At 51.5% G+C, this 25,034-nt stretch overlaps 2 protein-coding genes across 2 annotated transcripts in view; one reads left to right on the top strand and one right to left on the bottom strand.

Moving 5' to 3' along the window:
• Positions 1 to 5,159: 5,159 nt before the first annotated feature.
• On the top strand, positions 5,160 to 6,272 carry FAM181B (family with sequence similarity 181 member B). The gene has a single exon (XM_086481699.1). The coding sequence runs from the start codon at positions 5,160 to 5,162 to the stop codon at positions 6,270 to 6,272; it is 1,113 nt and encodes a 370-aa protein (XP_086337825.1).
• A 13,996-nt stretch (positions 6,273 to 20,268) lies between these two features.
• Positions 20,269 to 25,034, bottom strand: part of ME3 (malic enzyme 3) — a 130,469-nt gene continuing 125,703 nt past the window's right edge. Inside the window, exons 9-14 of the mRNA XM_086481700.1 lie at positions 24,305 to 24,418; positions 23,596 to 23,701; positions 22,874 to 23,016; positions 21,804 to 21,977; positions 21,263 to 21,361; positions 20,269 to 20,430 (exon numbers count right to left, since the gene is read on the bottom strand). Coding sequence (XP_086337826.1) covers positions 20,269 to 20,430; positions 21,263 to 21,361; positions 21,804 to 21,977; positions 22,874 to 23,016; positions 23,596 to 23,701; positions 24,305 to 24,418 — 798 coding nt within the window. The remainder of the gene's footprint in view (positions 20,431 to 21,262; positions 21,362 to 21,803; positions 21,978 to 22,873; positions 23,017 to 23,595; positions 23,702 to 24,304; positions 24,419 to 25,034) is intronic.

The raw sequence follows: 25,034 nt of genomic DNA on the forward strand, positions 1-25,034 counted from the left end.
GGCATCTCAGAGCTCAGCCCAGCCTGGGCAAGGATCAGGAGAGCCTTTACAGGATCTCCTGATGCAGTGATGATCCCCTAAACACAGACAACACATCTTTGTGCTTTATCCTTGCACAGCCCTTTCCAATGAGATGCAGTGCTGACAAACACAAGCCACCCACTCACGGGTGCCAGCAGAGCCACCAAAACTGCTTTGCCCTTTCTTCTGGAGGGAATATATCCCAGGAGAACATGAAACACACGCTGAGATTAAAAGAGGGGAAGGGAAACTAAGACAATGGCATCCACAGGCAGCAAGAGGAAAACAGCTTCACTTGCAGGGTGCCAAGTCTGCAGTCCTGTGTCCACTGGTAATTTCATCCCAATAAAATAGCATTTCTGCGATGCCAAGATCATAAAGGAAGGAGCCATATATATGCACATGTATGAACGTGCATCATTGGAAGTGGTCTACGGTGATTTACAGCAGGTGAGGACCTACATAAGCCACACAATCTTGTATGTACACACAGGTACTAAATTGAGGTGAAGTGGCTCAAATTTGGCTTAAGTGGAATACGCCTTTCATCCCTTCTTCTGATTTTATTGAACGTTTTATTGCCAAATTTTCTCTATTAGTGGGGAAGCAAACTGGTATGTTTTAAAATTTCTCCCACTGTTGTGAGTATAAACTTCCTGAAGATTTTAGCATGTTTGCAAGAGATCCAGGAAAATGAAGATTTTTTTTTTAGGTCAACATTTTCTTCTGGCAGACTGAGCCTGAAGTGCACTTTATTTCCCTTTAATTTAACAGCTCCAGCAGCTTTTCCAGTTAAATCGACTGTTCATTATTGAGCCCATTTATGAAGGGCTGTGCAGTGCAGTTTAATGAATCCCTGGCACAAAGCTCCCTTTCAGCGTAGGGAAAGAATAGCAGCCTATTTAGGTCCTGTAGGGCTGTATGTCAAAGGCTGCCTATAATACTTGTCAGGGAAGGGCAGAAATTCCCACTGATATAAGAATGTGCAAGAAATCAACTTTCACAACCAACTCGCCGATTAAGACGCGATCAGGAAATGAGACTGTAGGTTGCGAGTGGTGACACCTGTTTGGGCAGCCAGATTTTCCCATAACTCGAGAACCATATGGGCTGTACAACCGGGCAGGGAAAAAAAAAAAAGTCCTCCCTCCCCTGTCGTAGAGATTTTCTTACTTTCATGCTGCCTTCCTGATGCTGTGGTGAAAGGAAAATGGGTGTCGTGAATTGCGAGGGCTGGATTTGGTTTGCCTTCCTCAGGGGAAGGTTTTGCTAGTGATCACAGAATCATGGAACAGTTTAGGTGGGAAGGGACCTTTAAAGGTCATCTAGTTCAACCCCCCTGCAATAAGCAAGGACACTTTCCACTAGACCAGGTTGCTCAGAGCCTCGTCCAACCTGACCTTGAATGTTTCCAGGGATGGGACATCTACCACCTCTCCGGGCAGCCTGTGCCAGTGTTTCACCACCCCAGCTCATCACAAAAAAATTCTTCCTTATATCAGCCTGAATCTATCCTCTTTTAGTGATGGGGCATAGCATGAGGTGTTTCCTTCAGGATGGATCCTAGTGGGATCCTGTCCCTGCATTGCAGAGGATTTACCCTGGTGTTGGACACTGAGACGGATGGTCCGGCGAGCATCAGGAGGGCAGACTCAGCTTCTGCAACAGCCTCCGGTGAGGAGCTGCTCCACAAAAGCGCTGGCACCGCAACGCCGTCCTCAGCTGTGTGAGGCTTTCTTGTTTGCCTAAGCTGCTCTCTCCTTTCTGGTCCGCTCGGTCTGTAAGGATAACAAATTGTTCTTCTTGCAAAGAGCTCGATCGTGTGGCTATGAGCTCAATTTGTGGCCTGTGTGAAGCATTAGTGAGCACGGCGTGTCCCTGCTCCCTTCGGTTCACAGGGTGAACGTGCTGCGGCTCCCTCTAAAAATGCCAAGCGTGATGCCAAGGGCATCGTTCTGGAAAGGCTTGATTTAATCCCCAGAGCTGGTTGAGATGCTGCTACCTATAATGAGCAAGAAAACAAACAAAACCAGATAAATTTCCTACACAAAAGTGGACAAGAAAATAGCAGTAGAGCCCCTGGAGCCCCTTAGTGAGCCCTGAATGCTGTCCTGCAGGATGGAGGTTTGGGGTGGGGGAAGCGTTTCTGCAGCCACTTCACCCACCTCAGTCTGATGGGGGGAGAGAGAGGGATCAGGACATCTGCCTGGGGTTGGGGTTATTTTGTGGGTCTAATCCCAGCACTTCCCAGACATTAGACCTTGTCAGCGAGACGAGGTGGATGGCTGATGGGGTGCAAGTGTCACACTGCAGGGGCTGAGCATCATCATCCTGAAAGAGCATGGGCAGAAGACAAGCATTGGCTTGTAGAGCCACTAGGAAAGAGATGTTTTGCAGGAATAACCACACCGCTGTTTCCTTGGAAAAATTAAGTTTCTCTGCAAGTTGTTGACATCATGTGGCTTAGCAAATTTCCCTCCAGGCATTGCCCAACTTTGGGTAATCAGCTCTGCTTGAGAGAACATGGAGAATAAGCATGTTTAATGCAATTATGAAGGCTTTCTAAATCTCCGATCTGGTTGAGAATATGTAAATTCGGCTGCTTAGCACAACTGAATGCAAACTTTCCTTTGCATGCCTGACAATTGTTTTAATACTCTCCAATTTTTAGGAGGTAATCAAGTCTCCCACTAAACCGTAGCTGAGCTCTGAAAGCTGTTTAATTGAATGAATTCAGCCTTACAGAAGAGAAGCCAGGGCTTTCAGCTTTTTTTTCTCTGAGCCACCGGATATTTAGCCACTCTGCATATAATACCACCCAGACTCATTAACAACCCCCTTCAGACAGGCTATGAAATATTGCAGCTCTGACGCTGAAGCATATACTAACTTGAGGACAACTTAGTTGCTGCTCTATTAGAGCCATTTCACGTTGCTCAGATAAGAAATGGTCCCAAACTGACTGCACATCCAGCGGCAGACAGCGAGCCCCATTTTCTAGACCCACATGCAGGTTGAAGTGGCCTCCAAGTGGACACAAAACTGTCTCATGGAGCATGTGGTGGATAGTTATGTCGTTCTTTACATTTCCCTATCAATAAGGGAGCTTGGAGGAGGCTGCAAAGCTTGGCAAGGCTTGGCAGGGTAAAAGCTTGGGTAGCTAAACTGTATCAGTTGTATTGGAGCTAAGTAACTTAAATCCACCTTCTGTGTAGACATACTCATTCTGGTATGGAGAGAGAGATTTCCCATAGCCCTCTGCCTACCAGGGTTTTTTGCTTCAAGGACACAGTGGCAGTCAGAGCGACCCCCCCAGAGAAGAGACTCTGGGAGGCTCCAGCCGAGCAGGTTTTGCAAGGAGAGCCAGTCCAGATGTGTTGGCACCAAAGCCAAGGCTGTGTCTGGGACCGTGAGGCTCTGCCTGCTGCTGGGACCCTGCTGAGATGCAGGTGAGAGACCAAGAAAATCAGCATGTTTGTTTGGTAGAGGATTTTGAGACTTTTTTTTCCCCTCTCACATGAAATATGTGCTTTCTCCTCTTTTCTCCTTGCCACATTTGCTTTGCATTCAACAAGTGTTTGAAACCACAGTGAGGTGAATTTGGCTGGTTTTTCCATTTTACTACTCAGTACAGTCTCAGGAGCCTGTTTCCTTTCTCTTTTTGCAGTTTTCCTTCCCGTTTTTTCCTTCCAACACAGAACTGCTGCACTTCTAATGAATCGATGCAGACCAGGAAAACTCACTTAATTTCAGTCAAAATCAGATATGCAGCTTTTATATACTAAATAAATTTGTATTTAGATATACAAATCACTGCAAATCTGGAGCTCAAAGGGTTGAGTTTGTTCTGCATCAATGTAAAAGTTTTCTAAATCAACCAAATACCTTTTTCCCCCCAGAAAAGACAAGCTAGTTCCTTCAGGAGCTGTTAGTATTTTCAGTCGCCACTTCACCAATTTTTCTGCTTTCCATATGGAAGATTTATACTGCTGCTTCGTTAAACCTGTGCAAGTAAAAATCTTCAGTTTTAACTGAATGCAGCCCAGTCATTTAAACTCTCTTCTGGATCACAGTGCTGGATTTTCTCAAGATTTGACCTGATGAGGAACATACAATGTGCTGGGTGACGGGCATAGCAATGAGCTTGGAAAAAAAGCCAACCCTTTGCAAATTAACTGAGGCTTGTGCGTCCTGGCAGGTGCCAGAGCGTGTCTCCCGCCGTGCCCTCACACCCGGGGCTGTGCAGCTCCACCAGCTCTCACCTCGGGCACCGGGACGCGTTTTGGGCAGCTGAGAAGCTGCAGGAGCCGGGGGGGGGCGACACGACACACAGCGCTGGGGGTGGCTGCACGCACTGTGCTGGGGATCACACCGGTCGGGTCAGGGGATGCTGTGGAACTGCTCCAGGGCGGCTGTGTGTATCTGGTCGGGGGGTGGCTGTGTGTCTGGCCCCGGGGGGGTGGGTGGGTGGGTGCTGTATACCTGTCCCGGGGGGTTGTCTGCCTGTCCCGGGGGCTGTGTATCTGCCCCGGGGAGTGTGTGTCTGTCCCGGGGGCTGTGTGCCTGTCCCGGGTGGTGCGGACCCATCCCGGGGGGGCTGTGTACCTGTCCCAGGAGGTGTGTACCAATCCCGGGGGGGGGCTGTGTACCTGCCCCGGCGAGGCTGCATGCCGGTCCCGGGGGCTGTGTGCCTGTCCCGAGTGGTGCGTACCTGTCCCGGGGGGGGACCTGTGCACCTGTCCCGGGGGTGCGTACCTGTCCCGGGGGGGGGGGCTGTGTACCTGTCCCGGGGGGTGCGTACCGGTTCCGGGGGGCCTGTGTACCTGTCCCGGGGGTGCGTATCTGTCCCAGGGGGGGTGTACCTGTCCCGGGCGGCCTGTGTACCTGTCCCGGGGGTGATGCTTGCCCCGCCCCTCCGCCGCTGCCGGTGTCCCCGGCCGTGGGGCGGGGGGGGGGGGCGGAGTGGGTTTAGGCGGCCCGGCCCGGCCCCCGGGCGCCCGGCGGGGAGGCGGGGAGGGCCGGGGCCAGCCCCGCTCCTGAGCCCTCCTCCTCCGCCGCCCGCCGCCTTTTCCCCGCCGCCGGCCGCCCGCCCGGCGCATCCCTGCGGAGCTCGGGGCGGCGGCGCCCCGCCGCCGGCCATGGCCGTGCCAGCCGCCCTGCTCAGCCCCCACCACCTCCTCTCCTTCTGCTTCCCCGCCGCCGGCGGTCTCCTGGGCTATGCCGACCTGGAGAAAGGCTACGAGGGCGGCGGCGGGGGCGACGCGGCGGACTTTAAAGAAGCCACCAGGGACCTGCTGAGCTTCATCGACTCGGCCTCCAGCAACATCAAGCTGGCGCTGGACAAGCCGGTGAAGTCCAAGCGGAAGGTGAACCATAGGAAGTACCTGCAGAAGCAGATCAAGCGCTGCACCGGCATCATCGCCGCCGCCCCGCCGCCGCCGCCGCCGCCCGCTCCGCCACCCCCCGCCGCCGCTGCCACCGCCTCCCCGCCCGCCGCCTGCCCCGCCAAGCCCCCGCCGCGCCGGGAGGCCTCGCAGGCGGCCAGCAGCCTCCAGAGCAAGAGCCTGGCGGCCCTTTTCGGGTCCCTGCAGCAGGGCCGGGGGGCGGCGGGCAGCGGCGAGGCGGCGGGCGGCGGGGCGTCGGGCGGCGGCGGCGGCGGCGGCGGGGCGGCAGGCGGCCCGCGGAAGGTGCCGCTGCGGGACCGCAACCTGCCGCCCTCCTTCTTCACGGAGCCGGCGCTGCCCGCCGCCCCCCGCGGGCCGCCGCCGGGCGCCAAGGAGGTGGAGAAGGGCGGCGGTGGCGGTGGTGGCGGCGCGGAGGCCACCGAGTTCTTCGAGCTGCTGGGCCCCGAGTACGGCGCGCTGCTGCCGGAGCACGCCGCCCCGCCGGACGCCTTCCCCGCCGGCAGCGCCGCCGCCCGCCTGCCCGCCGAGCTGGGCCTGGAGCACGGCCTCTACGAGGCGCCGCTGCCGCTGCCCGCCGCCCACCACCCGCTGCTGGGCGGGCTGCTCTACCCCGAGCCGCCCTGGAGCCCGGCCGGGCCCTGCAGCCCGCCCAAGAAGGCGTCGGCCGAGGCCCTGCGCCCGCTCTACCCCGGCGGCGGAGAGCCGGCCCCCGGCGGCGGCGAGGAGCCCGGCGGGCCGCTTTCGGCGGGGTTCGCCCCCTTCTTCCCCGAGTGCCCGCTGCCCCCGCCGCAGGGGCCCTACGACTACAGCGCCGGCTTCCACCGCGCCGCCTACCCCGGGCTGTGAGGGCAGCGCCGCGGGGCTCGGCCCCCGCCCCGGGCGGAGGGGGAGAGGGGCGCGGGCCCCGAGGGCCGCCGGGGCAGAGCGGGGTCCCCCCCGCCGCTCACGCGTGGGGCTGGGGGCTCCGTTGTCCCCCCTCTTTCCCGCCGGGTGTCTGTCCGCGCCCCCCACCCCAGCGCGGGGCCGCGCAGGATTCGCCCTCGGCCCCTGCGAGTCGCCTCCTCCGGCGGGTTGGGAGACGCTGCAAATAAAATGTGAAATATTGGGTTCCTTCAGGTGTTTTTCTAGCGGCCGGTGACTGCCCTTTCCCTCGCCCGCCTGAGGCGCCAGGTTCTGTCCCGCTGCGGGCCCAGGCGCTGGGTGGGCTTCTCTTACGGGGGCTGCACTTCTCGCAGGCAGCCCTGACCACCTGTAAACGACTTCAGTCTAAATGTAAAACTCTGCCCGCCCTGGCGGTGCGCTTCAAATTTTGCCCAGGCTCGTGTGCGTCGCGAGTGCTGGCGGACGTTCGGCCGGGGACACAAAAGAAATGTCAAGGGAAGCAAAATTAAAAATGCTGCTACCAAAACTTAGCGTCCTGAAGTTTAACAATATGTCTTGCAGGATCTTGCAAACAGCAATTTACAGCGATACGTAAGTTAATTGACGGCATAAGTTCGGGACAAAAATGTACTGTAGCCACTGCGGCGATGCGATTCCTACAGACCGTTGGATTTCTTCCAGGAATGTGTCAAAGCTCGGAAAGCAACGGGGCTCGGTCTCATTGTGTACAGGAGATTATTTGATAATCATTTAAGTTATGTAAAAGAGTCTATGATAGGTCCTATAAAAATAAAGCTGCACAATAGATCTGAGGTCTGTGGTTGTTACTGCCGTTGAAATGCAGCGTTCAAGGGGCTTTCACTGCGCCTCCGTCCTCCGTAATGGTTTCTTGGCAGGAGTTAAGACAGGCAGTGGTTTTTGTCTTTCCTAAATCTTTTGAAATGCCGTATTTTATCCGCGGCGACCTGTGCTTGTTTTGCCTTCATTTGTACCGGCTGTTTCTTTAACTTACTAGAAAGAAGGGAACGATAATACGCTACAAAGCCAAGGGATAAAAATTGTTACAGTTATGAAAACAGATCAAAATACTTGGAGGTTTCCTATTGAGATGCGAGTCTCAGAAGGCAATCCCGCAGCCTGGCTCCCTGCCAGTCCCGAGTGGATTGTTTGTTTTTGAAACGGGATCCACATACGGATCAGCCGGAGGTTTTACCCTCACTGGTGACAAATCCTTGTGCCTTCTGTCTTTTAAAAGATCATGTGAAAGGTAAAAGGGTTTTCTTCATTCGTCAACCCAGATTTAACTTTTCAAAGACTTGGGGTCAAGATGTTGGGATGTGTGGGGAAGGTGAAGCAAGATCTTTTGGAAATAAACCGTGAGATAATTTGTTTTGGAAGTGGGCTTAATTTTACTTTTAAGCAGCAAAAGCTGTAATTTACGACGCCTCTTTCCTCCCCAAAAGCTGTCCAAGGTGTCCACAAGCTGTGTGGAAAGGAACCACCATGGATCAGTGCCCACAACACTCCGGTGTCTGATAACGGAACGCTGATAAGGAAATGCACTTTTCAAGTACAATTTTGCAGTAGCTTCTTTAACTGAGCTTCCCAAGAGGAGCAATGGGCGGCTGGTCCAGCCAAGGTAGCTACAAATTAGGTTAATCCTGCCCTGCTGCTGGTGTCGATGACGAGACAATGTCCTGCTCTGTGAACTCGGTCCTGCCTCCTCCTTTTTGGCAAACCTCCCAGTGAAGAGAGGGCAAGTTTGCATTCGCAAGCAGCTGTCTGCCAGGTCCAAGCAGAGCTTGCCTATAACTGCAGTGGAGATTAGCTAGACAAGACCAACTCGGGGATTATTTTGGTTGGGGAGGTGGTTTTTGTTGGGGTGTTTTTTGTTGTTGTTGAGCAACTGCTTCGAGCATGTGAGTTTGTAGCACGTGTTGGCAGCTGCTTGGAGTATTTCAGCTGGATGGTGCTGCTCTACTGTATCTTAGCGCCCGGCTTTCTCACCTGAGCCGTGCGCCCAAGATCTGCGCTAGCAGGCTGAGCAAACGAAGGGGAAGCTGATAATGCAATGGTCTCTGCTAAGGACAGAAAACACCTTTCTTTCGCTTAGGATTTCACCGAGCAATTTATTTATTTCACAAGCCCCATACGCAAACGTGTATTAACCAGGGATCTAATCCTGAAGACCTTACAGCCTGTCCTGTCAGCTGCCTCAGGCTTCAGTGAGATTTTGCTCAAAAAAAGTCTAAAAGAGGTCTTCAGGAATGGACTCTGGGGTATGCTATGTAGACATTGCAAACCTGAGTGGCTTGGTTGCCCACAAGCCTCACCTTTTTATTCCAAGTAGCCATGAAGTGCCACAAATCTGACCTGCCGGTGGTTTTCACTCGTTTGGTGCTCTGCTCCCTTGTAGATGGTGACCTGTGGTGCTCAGAAGCTGCCAACCTGGCCTCTTGGGTGAGATCTTGTCTCGGACCAGTGGGAGAAGTGGCTCTGTGGGTGTCAGCAGAGCTGGGCTGCTATAAAACAGGCCTGGCAGCCCTCTCCAGAGACTGCCAGGCTGGGAGGGTTCTTCGTGGGCTTGCAAGAACTTGGAGGCAGGCTCCAGGAGTCAGCCTGCCTGAGCAGCAGCTGCAGATGTTGCTTCAGCTTAGCTTCTAGTCTGCAGTAGTTCCTTAAAGAGGGGGGTTCAGCTTACAGGAGCATACACTGAAAAAAAAAAAGAAAATAAATTTAGTATCAGTATTCTTCGAAGTACCGCTGCATTTCTGCCAGAGGATGTGTTTGAGGAGTACCTGGTATGGGAAGTCCGAGAGGGCTGGAAAGGAGCTGACAATGGCTGGGTCGATCCCGGCTGCTTTCCCCACAGCAGAGGACAGACAAAGGACTTCTGTGCAGCTCCCGAGGAGGGCTGGAGCTCCTCTCCGCGCTGTGGAGGAGGCGAGCGCACGGCTACCAGACCAGGGGTTGCCATCTAGCGGGGCCGCGTCTTTTCTCTTCTTTGTGCATGTGTGGGCTCTTTTTGTTGTGGCTGTTTCCCCCAGCTTGAATAGTGCAGGCACTGAAAATGTCACATAAGGGTCTCGCTCAGAAACACCCTTGGGAAATTGTTTTCTCTGCTGAAACACTGAAGAGCATCATCTTAAGCATCTGTAAGAATAAAACCTTTTGTAATCAAGCAAGATATTTTGGTTTATCTGGTGCACTTTTATAAGGAGTCTGTCCCTAAGAACTAAAGCTGATTCTTTTCAGCTTTTCTGTCTTAAAAGAAGTGTGTCCCTTTGAGTGGAAGTGGGTTCTGTTTGGTTGGATCAGGGTCAGACTACCAAACTATTTTGTTTCAGAAAGCCTGTGTTCAGTTCCTCAGATACACTAAATTCCATTTTGTTGCTGATGTATTTTACACATATTGCTGGAGATTTTGGTGGAAAAGCACACACATCTTAATAATTTTTCATATGCCGTCAGAGATAATAAAGTGGAATGACAAGAACCCTTCGTTCTCTTTTTAAGTGAGGGAATCTTACCTTTTCTTAATGGTGATTTATTGACAAACAACAAAGGGTTCACCGTGAAGAGTTATTACTGCCTCTCAATATTTTGTGACTTAAACGGTCTGGGTCTTTTCCAAAGCTGCTTCACGAAAGCAAAAAGATTCCTTTATTTTCTTGGATGGGCTTTTGAAACAGGCCCGCTAACTATTTAATGACCTGAGCTTGGGACTCCTCTAACACAGCCTGACCGTTGATGATGAGTCACCTTCGATGAGCTTCACAGTTGTTCAAACAATATTAGTAAAAAAGATACAAAGTTTATTGTGAACTCTTTTTGTTTTCTGACTTTTGGAATAAACTGCTTTTGGCAATAGTGCAAAAACTGAAGGTCATTCTGCTGTTATTGGCAACAGGAGGAAAAAGGTGGCGGAGCAATTCTGCAGTGACGTGCAGGCAACTAAGACAGAAATGTGAACGTTCGAACCTATAAACCTGACTATATGAAATGAGAGTTGGGGATGCTTTTAGGATAGCTTTATGTCAACCGAAGAGATGGCAGCCTGCCTTCTCTGCGATAAACTCCTCTCTCATTTTTTATATTGGTAAACACTTGATTAAAATCCAATGTTTTTTTGTAACACATCTACATAAAAGAGTAAAAATAGATTGTATTATAGTCACTCCCTCTCCCAAAATCCGTGTGGATAAAGATTGGCAGAGGATGGCTGAAAAGTGATGTTGTGAAAAGTGAGTGGAGAACTTCCAGTTTCTGTGTTTTATAGTATTTTTTAATACCTCATCGTACCCTTGATTATCCTTGGTGACTCCCCTCCCTCCCTGGCAGGGAACTGCTTTACTACACTGGAGGTTTTTAGCCTTTTATGCTTTTTGGACCCCCTCCATATCAAATGTAAATATACTGTCAAAGCCTTATTTTTTCGTGGCTATTTTGGCTGTAGTCTGCAGACCAACAGTTGTCCAGTGACCACAGACTCAGCATCACTGCATTGCTGTCCATTGAAAATATTTTCAATTGCTTGAACTGGCCAGTGTAGGATTTGAGGAAAATGCAGCATTTCTCCAATGATCCTTCATGTCTCTCTCCTTCTCTATCACATCTTATTTGTGAAATCACTGTGACCCTCCCAGAGGCAGCGAATGCTTTACCCTGTGCTCCCTCCAGATATTCCTTGACCATGTTGGGCACACAAGAAAATAGGAATTGGTCTGTAATTGGGGTGGGAGGATAGGATTCAAGCTTTGCAGTAACGGGCTCTGGTGCTCCTGTTAGTGCAGTTTTCTGTGTTGGGATGTCTCCTGGTGGGCATTTTAGCCTGCCTCAGTCTTGGAAGCTAATTGTTATTCAGCCTGCAGGCTCTGCTGAACAAATTCTGGTGAATCCTGCTGTGCCAGATGGAGAGGGGACTGCCCCCGTTTGCTGCCCTGCCTCTTTGCCATAGGTGCCATCCCTTAGCTGTGTGCACTGAAGGGAGCTCTACTTGTGCCTCAGTGATCAGTGCCCAAGTCCATCTCCAAGGGTGGTTTGAAGTGAACGGGGGGCTGTCCTGATTAGCCCAGGAGTGGCTGGAGTTCAGCTCAGCTGCTTCAGCCACAGCTCAGCTAAGCAAATCTGCTTGCAGACTGGGAGTGAGTTAAAGCCAAGATACTGGGTGACAGCAAGGTTACTTTACTGGCAGCTATAGATAAGGAATACAGACAGCTTTCTGTTTCTTGAGTAGAAGCTGGGCGTAATTGTTATAGGTTTTTTTTGTTGTTCAGCTTTATAAAAGATGCAGGCCCACTGCTTAATCTTCTGTGTGCCTCCACAGTGGTGAAAACTCAGTGACTGATTTTTAATTTGATGTTGCCAAGACACGCTCCAAATGTAAAGAATCCTGCCTGAGACAGGCTACTGGACCAGGGAAGGTGGCACAGGAGAGGCAGTGGCCCAGATTTTGTCTCTTCTCATTTTTTTCAATTGCAGACTGTGATACAGGCTCTTCTACACTACAAGGTAAAGGAGTTTATAGGGACTGATCCCCACGGCCCGTTTCAATGGCATGTAGCAGACATGGCCCTTTCTGCAGGCAGTCATCCAAACCTCATGGTGAAGAGCTTGACCCTGTGCTGAGTGTACTCAGGTCTGTACTGTGCATTCGGGCTGAGACAATGCTCCAGGGTGGCCTTGAGAGCTATCCTCACCCTCTCTTAGTGTGACATACGTAATATTTCCTTCTCCTTCCATATCTCTTTGATGTGTTCAGCTCCTAAGCTAGCTGGAGTGCTTCTGTGGGTATTTGAGCAACCTGAAAGGTTCTCTTTCCTTCCAACAGTTAAAAATGAGGTTCATAGTGAATTTGTGAGATCTCTGGAAATCTCAGCGATTTTCTGAACCAGTCTGCAGGAGTTCTAGATTAAAATACCATTTATTGTCCTGACTGCTGACTACATGAGTACAGCCTGGGTGACTGTGACTTGAGGCAGACTCTGACAGATCTTGTGTTTGAGTAATGCCAGCCAGTGTCAGAATTCCGTGACCACATCCCCTCCCAGTTCCAGCAGTCTCTTCCCTGTCAGTGGTTTGTCAGCTAGATTCGTTAGCTCTGGAGCGAACAGCCCTGTTGTTCTCAACATACAGAAAGCAGAGATCAGATAGGGAAAATTATGTATGAATTCTAAATAAAAGGGAAATTCCATCCTTCTACCACCATTTTTCATCAGCGGGTAACCAATAAGGAATGATTTTTTGCATAGTAATGCTTCACAGTAGAACTGGGCTTTAAAGAATGGCTATAATTGCTTCCATGCACTCAAATAATTGAATGTAAATCAATTACCACCATTTTATATATTTGAACAGCCAAGCTTGCTTTATGAAGAAAAAACCCTTCTTTCCTGTTTAATAGCCAGACCTTTAGCTTCTTTGTTTATCCACATATCTGGAACAAATGATTCAAACTCAGTCATTAATTAGTGATTTTATCAAGATTTTTCTTTCAGGACTGAAAGGTCAGCACAGCCTTGAAGTGCTAGCAAAACAAATGTCTGTGATTTGCACATGAAGTCAAGGCTTGTGAGGAAGAATGCTGAGAAAATGACTTAAAGGACAGAGGTTTAATTCAGGGTGGCTGCTTGTAAGAACATGCCTGGTGTGCTAAGCACAACTACGATGACCAGATAGCCTGAATTTTATCCAAAAGTCTGTGGTTAATATTTTTTATGGATTAGAAGACCCTTCAGGCCTAGAGCCTGCTGACAGAAACACCAGGCACAAGGGCTGAAGTAAAAGTCAGGCCAGAGGAGCACAGCCCTGCCTTCGATGTAATTTATTTTTATCACATTGTCCAGAGACCCTTCAGGTGTCAGAGCCACCCACTGGCTCCTGGGTGCTGGGGATGAGCCAGTGCTGCAGCCTGCGGCAGAGTGCTCCGAGCAATGGTCGATGGGCCCTGCCTGGGAAGGAAGAACACGTCTTCCCGTGGGACAAACACTACCTGACTAACCCAGACCAGCTGGGATGGTAAATAAGATGCTGTTTTGTTAAATAAGAGGAGAGCCACGAGCGACTAGGCAAAGAGAAGTGAAGGGCTTTTTGTGGCAGAGGTAATTCAGGTATCAGTCAATTGCTAGGCTTAGCATCATGTTAGGATGCCATAGTGATCTTTTCTGGGCTTCAAATAGGTATTAATATGGACACATTATTACCTGTATTGGTATTTTTTTCTTGTGTTTATGCTATTTTTATCACTCGTTTCAAATCAGCTCATTTTTCAAAGGAAGGGAAAAAGAACAACTTAGGAATAGAGGATTTGTTCAGCTGCTAAAGAGAAAAAGTGGGAGCAAACAAAGAAATCCAAAATGATCTGCTGTAGATATACTTGCTTTGAATTAGAAAATATAGACAGACAGCAGCTAAAAGCCCCACAATATCCAGCTTGTGTTTTTCCTACACTGATTTAATCTCTTTTACTAGTTAATGTGCCTCGTAGGGCAGCCACACAGCAATTTCTGATTTCTGTAGGGAGTCTCTCTACAGGAGATTTTTCTTGTACAAGATGGGACAAGAAAAAAATATTCATCGCCACTGCTTAAGTCCCTGGTAAAATGTGATGTATCACCGACAGGACCATCTCAGCGAGGCAAAAGCTACGGAGCAAAGTCCTCTACAGCCCTCAAGTGGTCCGCTTTGACTCCTGCGCATTGGGAACACAACGCTCCAGCCTGGGCAAGGAAGCTCCCATGGCAGGCATAGGCTTCCCTCCCCTACCAAACTTGTTGTCCATCAGAAATATTTTTAATTGCTTGAATTGGCCAGTGCAGGATTTGAGGAATACGCAGCATTTCTCAGATGATCCTTCATCTCTTCTTCTCTATCACGTCTGGCCCTCGCCAGCCTTCCGCTTCCTTCCCAGCCCCATGAGCCGCAGGGAGGATGCGCCATCTTCCAGCAGCTTCAGCTTGTCAGCCAGCATTTTTGGCTACGGGGCAAGCAGAAGCACAGAACACATTTTAAACGGAGGCACAAAGCCAGGAGCTGTCACTCGATGGCGTGGCAGGCCTCCCAGCGGGGTTTGCCCAAGCTCAGGACAGTTTCCCCTGCAGCCTTGTGTCTCCAAGAGAGCCAGCAGGAAAGGCTTCAGCCCTTGGCCTCTGAAGCCAAGGGGAAGAAGGCTTTCCCTGCAGTGGGCTTGGAAGGAGTCCTCGTCCTCAAGGGGGGGAAAAAAGGCTCAGAAAGTGCCGAGCTTTCTCCTGGAGGGAAGATTACAGGTTCAGCTCAGAAAGGGAAAAGTGTCTGCAGTGGCCCCCCCATGGGCAGAGAAAGGTTGGGTTTTGGAGTGCTTTAAACCGCTTGACATGCCCAGGCCCTCTCTGCCTCATTCCTGCGTGCCTGGTACTCTGCCCACAGACGGATGCTCTTCCTCCCTTTCTTTCTGGAGCTGCTCCTCAGCCAGCGGTGCCCGCAGATTTCTTTCAGCCCGCTGCATACACAGGTAGCTTGCTTCCCGCTGGGAGTAAAAGCTGGCAACGGTGAGAGAGGCATCCATGAAGGAAATACCCAGAAGCAGCATCCGTCTAATGACACAGGCACGCTGTCCCCAGGGGGTACCTGTCCTGCTCTCCGGTGACCCTCACAGACCGAGGGTAGAGTTTGGGGCCGTAGCAGAGCAGTGTGTGCACGTGACAGCATGAGGCCCTGTAAGGAGGCAACGAGAAGGCTCTTCAGAGCAGCCCATTGGGGACCACGCAACCAGGCAGGGACTGAGCCTCACTGCATGCAGGTGGGGAAAAGGGCTAGCGGGGAGGAACAGGACTTTCGCTTGTGAAACAGGACGATACCTCCAGAAGCCATCTGGGAAAGGGTGCTCTTTCTACCTGATGTGGCCAAAACCATTGTCCCTGGGCTCTGCAGGAGAGACAGCCCCGGGTGAGACCATTGCCAGGAACGCGCCCTGTTGCCAACCAAGGCAGGCAGTGCTAAAAGCAGAGCAACCCCCTCAGCCAGGGAGGATCCCCCCACCCGAGTGCTTTCCAACAAGCAGCAAAGCTTGGAGAAATGGCTCAGGCTGGATGCTGGGCTGCCCACGCTGGCAGCAGTCTGTGGGTAAGCTCCAGGCTATATGGATCAGTTCCTTCTGCTGCAGCCAGGCTCTTCTTTTTGCCCTGCGTGTCAGAGCAGCAGGACCGGTGGCAGGTCTGCAGCCCGCAGGGTACCTCCAGGGTGTTTCTTTTGTGTTAGGAGACGGTTTGTGGGGTGAGGACTCCTGGGACAAGCAGGATGGTGGCTGATGCCAGTGTCCTTAAACACCCCCTCTCTCTTTCCAGGACAAATCCCAGCACAAGTGCTCTCCCCGCCTCTGTTCACAGCTCCGCAGCTGCAAGAGGGCAGCGCTGACTCCCAGCCTCTCCTCCCAGCTGCAGGACTTGGAGCCCTGTGGCCGCCTGAGCACTGCGGAGCTGAACTGTCCTAGACCTGTTTCTTCTCATGTACACGTGGTGCTGGTACTGCCGTGCAGATGGGGAAGAAGCACCGCAGCGGTGGGGACTGTGGTCCTCCCTGGCACATGGTGCCATGCTTGTCCCCCCTTGTGCTTGGAGCTGCTCCCATGCTGCTTCCCCCTCGCCTTCCCTGCCGCTCGCCCCCCTGCCTGCACACCTCCTCTTAATGCAACGTGCACTGCAGGACTGAGCTTGCGGGCAGCCCCCCCTCCGCCTCCTGCGGGAGACCACTCACTGCCGCCCAGAGCCCCCGCTGATGTTCGACGGCTTTGTGGAGCTCGCTGCGCGGCAGGGAGGACCGGTGGAATCTGCCGAGCCGAGCAGAGATGTCCCTGTGTAGAGTTGGCTGTGCAGAGTTGTCCTAGACCCTTCTCCATGAGCACTGGCTGGGGCACAACAGCCTTGCTCGGAGAAGCTATGGCCAATTTCAGAAATACTGAGCCCTGTCCTGCCTTTTTTCCTCTCTTTTTCAGAGTGTCAGAATACCTGGGCTGGGAACCATCTGCCTTATTGAACACTATTTGTCCATGGAAGGCCATGAGTTCCTCCATGCACAGAAGCCCGTCTTCCAGCTGTTGGAGAACTTCACATGGGTTCATGAGAAAGAAACTGCTCCTGGTAAGAAGGCAGATGAACAGGGTGGCTTCCTCTTGCGGGGCCTTTGGCGTGCATGCTGAACTGCTGCTGCCAGGGGACTGCCAGGACCTTCAGAAGGTCCTGAGGACAGCCTGAGCTCCTCACAAGCAAAGACAGCCCTCCACCTTCCACCACCTGTCAAGCAGCAGCTCCTGGAAAGGTCCCTCTCTGCACTGTTTGCACCCTGATGACTGCATTGGCCGTCATTTCTGCGCATGGCAGCAGGGAGGATGTAATCCATCCTCCAGCAATGCACCATGGGTGTGGGACACCAGGCCCTCAGACCCTGTTTTCAGTGATTGTCTTCTCTCCAGTGTCGATCCCCTTTGCTCTAGCACTCAGGGATATTGCCCCTGGGGATGAGACTTGGGCCCCAAAGCTGTGACACTTGGGTACAGCTTCCCTGGGAAAGGGAATGGCTGCATGTGGTGTGAAGGCAGAAGATTCCTCGCAGGAGCAGCCCAGGCCTGGTGTTTGGGAGAAATCCTTGCTGTCCCCTGGGCATCTCAGCCCGGAGAAAGCTTTGAGCTGAGGGCAGGAAGGGGCTACGCAGTCCTCATTTTTGAGCTGCACCAGAGGAATCTGCAAGACAGCTCTCTAGCAGAGCTTTGCCTGTGGGCTCAGCAGCTGCCCAAACTTGACTGTCCTCCACTTCAGCACTGTCTAACTTAATTTGCTCCCCGCTTGTTTTTCCCCAGGTTCTTCTATGATTGTTCTCTTGAATTATGCCTCGGTATCCTTGGACACCCGTGTTCCTTGGCACATGGTGCAGTGCTGCATGTTCCCGTGTTCCTCAGAACACTGTACTGCACTGTGCTCAGGAGACTCTGCTTTTTCTGTCTTACACCCTGGCAAAGAAGCAAGATGTAGACTTCATCTTCAAGGACACTGGCTGCCTGCACTTCTGGAAGAACAAAGTCAAAGCGTGGTTTTCCGCATTGGATAGCACCAGCTGCTGGCTGAAATCTCTGCTCAGCATGAGTGTCTCACTCTGCTAGTGCTGCCATGGGTTCTTGGGAAATGACCTGAAAGGCCATTGGCAGTGACTTCTCCTTGTGGGTCTGACTCATCTCCTGCTTCAGACGGATGGCTCTTGCCCTCACACAAAGCCAGGCAGTGTTTAAACCCGTCTGCAGGCACTCACTATGCAGCTCCTGCTTCTAATAAGGAGGGGTTAATGCTGAGGACAGGGAGCTCTGCCAGAAGGCAGCTTTCTGCCTTCATAGCCCAAAGGCTGGATGGGATTGGTTGGCAATGGGATCCTTTCCTGGCAATGGTCTCACCAGGGGCTGTCTCTCCTGCAGAGGCCAGGGACAATGGGTTTGGCCATATCAGGCAGAAAGAACGACCTTTCCCACATGGCTTCTGGCAATGTCATTGTGTTTCCCAAGTGAGTGCATTTGCTTCTGCAGCTTTGGGCACTGACCACATCAGCAGCTTTTCAGCTTCTCTTGGGTCAGATGGTAGTGCCAGGTCTTGCCCACTGCTTGGGAATGAGCTGGAGGGAGACATTTCCAAGGACTGGATCCTGTTGTCTTCTTCTTTCCAGGACTGGGCTCTATGTAGCACCTGGAAGAGCTGCTGGGGAAGGGCTGCTTCGGACTCCCAAGGGGCAGATGGAGAAAAAGAAGCAGCAAGGATGGAGGAAGAGCCTAACAAAACAAGCAATGTGGGAGCTGGCTCCTGGGAGTGCCCGTGTGTGCACGTTTTGCTTTACCTATTAATCTTTTATCTCAGCCCAGAGGTATTCTTACTTTTACCTTTCTGATTCTCTTCCCCATGCCACTGCCAGGGAGTGAGCGAGCTGTTGCATGGTACTTAGCTGCCTACAACCGTTAACCAAGAACAGATGGTAATAGTGATCAGGGATGAGTTCATGACAGGGGGAGAAGGGCCACACGCTCTTGGGATCACTCTGTGTGTGTCTGAACTTGTTCAGCGCCCTGGGCTGTTCCTGGAGTCCAATGGGAAATGGCTCAGACACTTACAGGGAGAAGGGCACAGGTATGGAAGGCACTTCCAGACTCCCCACGACGCAGCCATTGCCTCCTCCAGGGCAGCTAAGGGTTGGAGGTACCTAGGTCCTAGGAGTATTGTTGCCTCCATAAAGCCAGGCAGGAGCTGCTGTCTCTCTGGCCGGCCTCATCTCTTCAAGGCATGACACATAACACCTGAATCCAGAAGATAAAAAGAGACCCCTCTGTGGCAAGGGCATGGCTTGATCCTCTTTCTCTTGGACTTGGGTGTTGGCCTGGCCAAGACAAGCTGGACCAGAACCAGTATTCTGAAGAATAAACTGTGTTTCTGGAATAGTGAAGAATTAAAACTTTCAAGCTGCCTGTCAAAAAGTGTCTTGTCTTTGGCTTCATTGGTGGAGGCATGAAGCCTTCCTTGCTGGCAGTGTTTGAAGAGGAGGACTGTCAGGTGACTGTCATGAGACTAGCTGAGCACTGCCCTGTGCTCCCAGGCTGTCAGGAAATTTCCTGTCTTCGTGGCTCCACCTATAAGGCATTCTCTCTCTTTTATTTTTTTCTCTCTTTTTTTTTTTTTTTTTTTTCATTCTTGCCTAATAGAATGAGAGAAGTCAGGCCCAGAAGCTGAGCACACAGAAAGGTCAAACCTTTAACTGAGCAATGGGGAGGTGCGCGGGAAGAAGAGGGAGGAAACCAAGCTGTTTAGGCACCTTTCTGAAACAAAAGAAGTAATTGCCACCCTTCTACTTCCCTTCTCAAAAGCAGAGTTTTTTCCAGAAGCTATGGAAAAAGCAAGGAAACTTCAGTTTGAAGGTCTCTTGCTCAGGAAATGTGAGTATTTCTCAGTGTCTCCCTGAACCTGAAATATGACAGCCTTCTCTTTCCTTCCTTAACCTAGGTGAGAAGACCTACCTATGTGAGGAGCATGAAAGGTGCTGGCATTACAAGTACACGGACACTGGAGAGACCGTGGCTCATCAGCAAAGGGATGAGGTGCGTTTCCTGGTGCTAAAAGCCACTTGAAGATACTAAATAGAGACTGTGGTGACCAGCCTTGGCCTTGCTGTGTGTGAGCAATGAGAACTGGGAAGGGAAGAGCTGCCAGCAAGCCCCTCCATTCTTTCCCAGTTACAGTCAGGAACACTATCATCCCACTGGGAGAGTATTTGGTGGGGCCTGACAATTTTGCAGGGCTAGGAGAGGCCTCCCTGGCACTCTGTGACATGGGGAGAGACCCCCTAGGAGGGCCTTCGGCTGGCAGCCGTGTGTGGGTTTGGGGGTGCCCTGGTCTCCAGCTCGGCTGCCCCCTGCACGTCCCTTGGCTCCTGTTCACTTGGAGAGCAGCCTGGACTGCAGAGGGGAGGGAGTCTGTTGTCCCCATGGGGCTGAGGGACGTTTTGGGCTTTGTTTCCAAGGGGGTGGGGCACAGGACCACGCCAGGCTGTGTGGCCCATGCCCCAGCCTGGGTTGGATGAGACTCCCCAAACACTGGGGACTTTCGAAGCAGGAAAGGGTAGCGCTGCCCAAGGGCGCAGCTCTCCCAGGGCAATGCACGCGCTTCCCATCACATCCAGAGAGCCACGGGCAAAGTGTGGCTGTCGTGTGTGGGCAGTGCTGATTGACTGGGACGGGCTGCAGCCATCGTCTGTCCCTCTCCTTGGAGCACCGACTGCCCAGCTTGGACTCTGTTTTATCCCCTACTGATATGCTCCCACAGAGAAAAAGCAGCGGCAAGTAAAAAACTACTTGGATCCATTTACTTTTATCATTCTGCAAGCGTGGAGGTTCATTTGTATCAGCAATGACATGAAGCATGGGAACTGATGGTAAAAATGAGAAAACAGTTCTCACAAGAACTCATACATCTTGTGTTTGCATGGCTGCGGGGGGCCACCTGTACTCATCAATAACAAACGAATCATAATCAGGACTGTAAACGAGCTGCTTCACAAAGGCTTCCTTGTCTGCTGGCTCAGGGTACCAAGAAGCAAGACCATGCTTGTAGGCCCAGTCAACAATCTGCAAAAAGATAAGCAAAATGAGCTGATGAAACAACGTTGGCACGTTATGAAGTTGAAACCAACTGCAGTGTGGCCCTGGCTGTATTTCCCCTCTTTCCTCCCCTCAAAATTGTGTCCCTTTTTGCTTTTTTCTCTTTGTGCAATCCCGTGAGTCAGCTGCAGTTCCTCCCTTGGGTGCGGGAATGCAAGCTGCCTGCAGTTACTGGCTGTTTAGAAATGCACACCCCTGCCCTGGCAAAACGGTTGGAGTGTGCAATGAAAGAAGGAAGGCAGCCCTTTACCCACCTCCGCTCACACCCTTAAGCTCCTCAACTGCACTGTGCATCTGTCAGTGACTCCTAGCAGGCCAATGTGATTCTCAGTGGGTGTCCCCTGAATGGGAATTACAAATTTCATGTATACAGGGCACCAATCCCACAATTAGACAACAAGCCCAGAGCTGACATAGTATCTAGGTCCTTAGGCCCCTATCAAATGCAGGAGGAGAGGTTCCAAAATAGCAATTTGGAACCTAAAATCTTTCGGCAACTTCTGTCATGTTTGAATTTGACCCTAAACATGATTTTTCGAAGTGCTGAGCACTCACAGCTCCAAGCAATAAAGCAGAGCTTTGTGAGCTCTGAGGCACCCAGAATCAGAAGGTATTTTTCACATTTGGGCTTTAATGGTGGGAGAAATCAAAGCAGCAGTTCTGGCTGGAAGGATTCCTGAGAATCACTGCTTCAGGCTGTAAAATAAGTTGCATTAAAGAACCACAAAGCAAAAATGATGCGAGGGCAATTCTTGCCTTCCCTACCATGGAAAGCGGAAACAAAAGTGGAAATACTCACTTTCACAGCGATTTTGAGAGACACCTCTCTGATGCTGTCCAAGGGGGGATAGAGTCTTCCTTCTGCAAGATTCTGCTCTGTCACCTCAGCAGCAATAGACTAGAAAGAAGAGAAAGGTAGTTGATAGAAATGGTCTCAGGCACGTATGACATTCACTAGCACTACACGATATGCAGCTGAAACCCCAGCAGCAGCATGGAGCTGGGACTAGTTCTCAATGGGAACTGCTGAACTATTCAAAATACGTGTGTCTATACATTTCATTACAGACTTAAAAAACTGGAGCCAAAATGGTGGAATTGCTGTGCCAGGGCAGCAGTTGTGGAGAATGAGGAGAACTCTGTTATGGCTCCTGCACCTCTGTAGGTGCAATGGAAGCGTGAGCCTTTCTTGAGACAGGGAAAGGCTGCGGCTTTTTGCTGAGGCTGTGCCATTTCCATTCAATGCATTGCCCCAGGCAAGGTTCTTGACAACACCTGAAGTAGGTGCATGTGCCTCTTATAATCTTTTAAAAAATATCAGTTAAATGCCAGTTGGAAACCTCTGCTGTGATGAGGAAGATATCATCAGAGATGTGCCGGACTCCGCAGGCAATGACTCCGAGTGCCACTCCTGGGAAGACATAGGCATTGTTTCCTTGGCCAGGGAAGAAGATCTGTCCGTTGGGCAGGGTTACCTTTGAGAATGGACTCCCACTTGCAAATATTCCCCGGCCCTGATCAAAGAGAGAGAAAGAGGCATCCAAATTCAGAAGAAGTCTTACATTTCTGCTGCTCACAGGGGACTCCGGTGACCAAGTGAACAAATCTCCAGCCAGTCAGCAACAGGCATCTCCACCAGAGCCATCTCCAGTTGGCACTTCAGGAGGGCCTGGCCCCCAGAGCCATGAACAGGGCCGTGGACAGGGCTACTGAGCACTGAGTGGGTGTTTGCACTGCCCAACTGCAAGTGTTCTGAGCTGGCTGAGAAGGAGTCTCTCTTCCTCTCTATCAACCACCTGTGAAGTGTGAAGAGAGACTCGTGGGATAAAGGTCTGGGGGCTGTGTGATTGCTCTAGCCAGCAGCAGATGGTGGAGAGGGCAAAGGGGAGAGCGAGACAAGGCCTCCTCTCTCACGCCAAGTCAACTCACATGACAGTTCTTCAGTGACACTGGGTCCAAGTTGGGTGATGAAACTGTTACATTAACAACTAGGTTGGCAAAACACAGGGGACAGGAACCTGGGAGGACGGGACATCTCAGACAGCTATGGGTGGAGGAGGAAACCACTTTTCTTTAGAGGATCACAAAGTAATTCAGGCTGGTAGGAACCCAAACTCCTGCTCACAGCAAGGTCAGCTACGAAATCAGACCAGGTTGCTCAGGGCTTTATCCAGCCTGGTCTTGAGAACTTGCAAGGATAGAGACCGCATGAGCAATCTGGGCCTCTGTTCCACCTCCTGACTCTCCTCACAGCGTGAAAGTTTTGCTTTATGGCCAGCTTGAACTTCTCTTATTTCAATTTATGCCACTGTCACTTGTCCACCCACCATGCACCACTGTGGTTTCCTTGGTACAGTCATGGCCCCGGCGTGCCCGGAGCACCCAGCTTCCCTACGCTGAGCTCCAGTACCTCAGTGAGGCGGTAGCACTGCTCCGCTGTGCACTCCGCTTTACTTGTGGGGTTGCTCAGGGCAAACACGATGGGCCTCTCATTGAAGGCTGCCATGTCCTTCAAAATCTTCTCAGTGAAAGCTCCTGCAATGGCTGCGACACCTAAAACAACAACAGCAGAGTGAGACCGTGCTTTCTGACTGTCTGACTTCAGTGCATCGAGCTGATCCCTCTTGAATGGCTCTACTGGTAAATGAACTGTGGGAGAGAACAGGCTCCGCCCCTAGAGATGAAGGTGGAAATGTTTCTTTCTCATATTATGGTAAGATTAAAAGCCTGTCTCAAAATAAAGCCCTCTGCTTCTCTGGGCAGAGTGGGGATCAGTGTTCAGGCCAGCCTGGCTGCAGCACTTTGCCTCCCAAAGACCTGCTGGAGCTGCCTGTTGTCATCCTCATCCTGCCCAGCCTGCCAGGGCCACGTTTGCTGCCAAGAGCGCCTGATCCTGGCTCCCCCAGCACCTCCCTCTGCAGCCCTGTCTGAGAGGGCTCCTACAGCTCCAACAGAGAGGAAGCCTGTGCCCCATGGTTGAAGTGGAAAGGATGTGGAGAACTCAGCTGACAAAATGGGGGTAAAAAAAGCTCATTTCGTTTTGACTGGGAGAACAAAATGAGGCCCTACAAGAAAGAGAAAGTCTCCTAAGAAGTTAATTGATGTGAAAAAGTCATGCTAACGGAACTCCACCTATAATTGCTGTAGGCTTCACTTTCTGCACAACCTCTTCCAGCGTGTTCACGCTGGGGTGGTCCTGAGCAAACATTTCTTTCTCATGGTTCAGGTGGCTCCTGCCCTGTGAGGAAAAAGAAGGAGTCAAACTTTGGCCTGTTGGCAAAAGGTGGAGACATAACATAATAACTCATCAGTTCATTTCATCTCTTGGCCCGCTACTTAAATCAGATCAGGCCCTAAGCATCAGCCAGTGAGGCATCGAGCTGTTGGTGTAATGTCACATGGGACTGGTTTCTGCTCCTTTTGCTCTCCAAAATACATTGATTGTGTGGAGGAAGGATCTAGCTGCCAGGGCACAAGACTCCTCAAGTCTGAGGAGGGACAAGGGCAGAGGCCCTGAGGACCCAAGGAGTGCAAGTAGAGCTGGCCAGGCTGGATCACCAAGCAGGGCACAATGTTGCTGTTGTAACACTCCCTATGACATGTAAGACTTCCAGCACTGCTTGAGACGATGGCCAGCAGTGTATCCTACCACTTTAGAGGCCCAGCCCAAAGCAGTACTGTTGTCACCACGAGACCTAGTCCTGAAAGCAGGAACAGCTCTGCTGACACCAATAAAACTACAGCCTTTACTCCAGGGCTGAGTGGGGTTCCAAGGTATCTGCCTGCTCTGGCCATTCTCTAGCTTGCAGGAGGTGGCAGGGGAGTGGAGCTTAGCTCTTACCTTCACAATCAGTCCCTTGGAGTCCACCATCCAAATTTTCTTGATAGCATCCTCTCGTGAAATTCCTTCCTTTTCCATGGCCATGAGGATGAGATGAGCTATGCCCATTGCAGCCTGGAACACAGTATATAAACACTTCATTGGGGCATCATCATCTTTTGGCGGGGGGGAGATTTTAAAGGAGTGATGCGTTGGGGCATCGCCCAGCACTGCACACAAAGCAGGGAGGCTTTCTGCTCTGAGGTTGTACAGGAGGCGTGGGGCTGATTTTAGCACTGTAGGTGCTGCCATAAATAAAAAACCCCAACAATCGTCCAGCAGAGCAGGCTGCCTGTGAGGCTGGTGCAGTGGAGGTGGTACCTGGACAGGTAACGGCTGTCTCCAGCATTTAAACCAGCTGCTGCAGGGGAGGAAAAGGGGCAGACACTGAACAAACGGTGATGATGCCAATACAGAGGAACTCAAAAGTGAAGTGGCATTGCTGCATCTGAAGTACTGCCAAGAGGAAAGTCCTCTTCTATTCCTGCCTGAGGAAGCAGCCCTGGACATGCTCTTTGTGCTCGTGGTCCTACAGCTGTGCCTGGCCCTCCTGTCCAGATGGGGACTTACAAGGCAGGAGGGTCACAGAGACAGTGACCAGCACAGACGTGTCTGCCAGGAGGGGTGGAGAAAGAGAACAAACAGTATTTTTTTCACAGAGGGATAAACAAACAGTGAGTAACAGACCTCC

The sequence above is a fragment of the Leptosomus discolor genome, chromosome 1 (assembly GCF_034619465.1).
Source record: "Leptosomus discolor isolate bLepDis1 chromosome 1, bLepDis1.hap2, whole genome shotgun sequence".
In the NCBI taxonomy this organism is placed as follows: Eukaryota; Metazoa; Chordata; class Aves; order Leptosomiformes; family Leptosomidae; genus Leptosomus; species Leptosomus discolor.

What these genes read in the sequence shown, in the direction of transcription:
- FAM181B (XM_086481699.1), top strand. Translation starts at nt 5,160, where the DNA reads ATGGCCGTGCCAGCCGCCCTGCTCAGCCCCCACCACCTCCTCTCCTTC.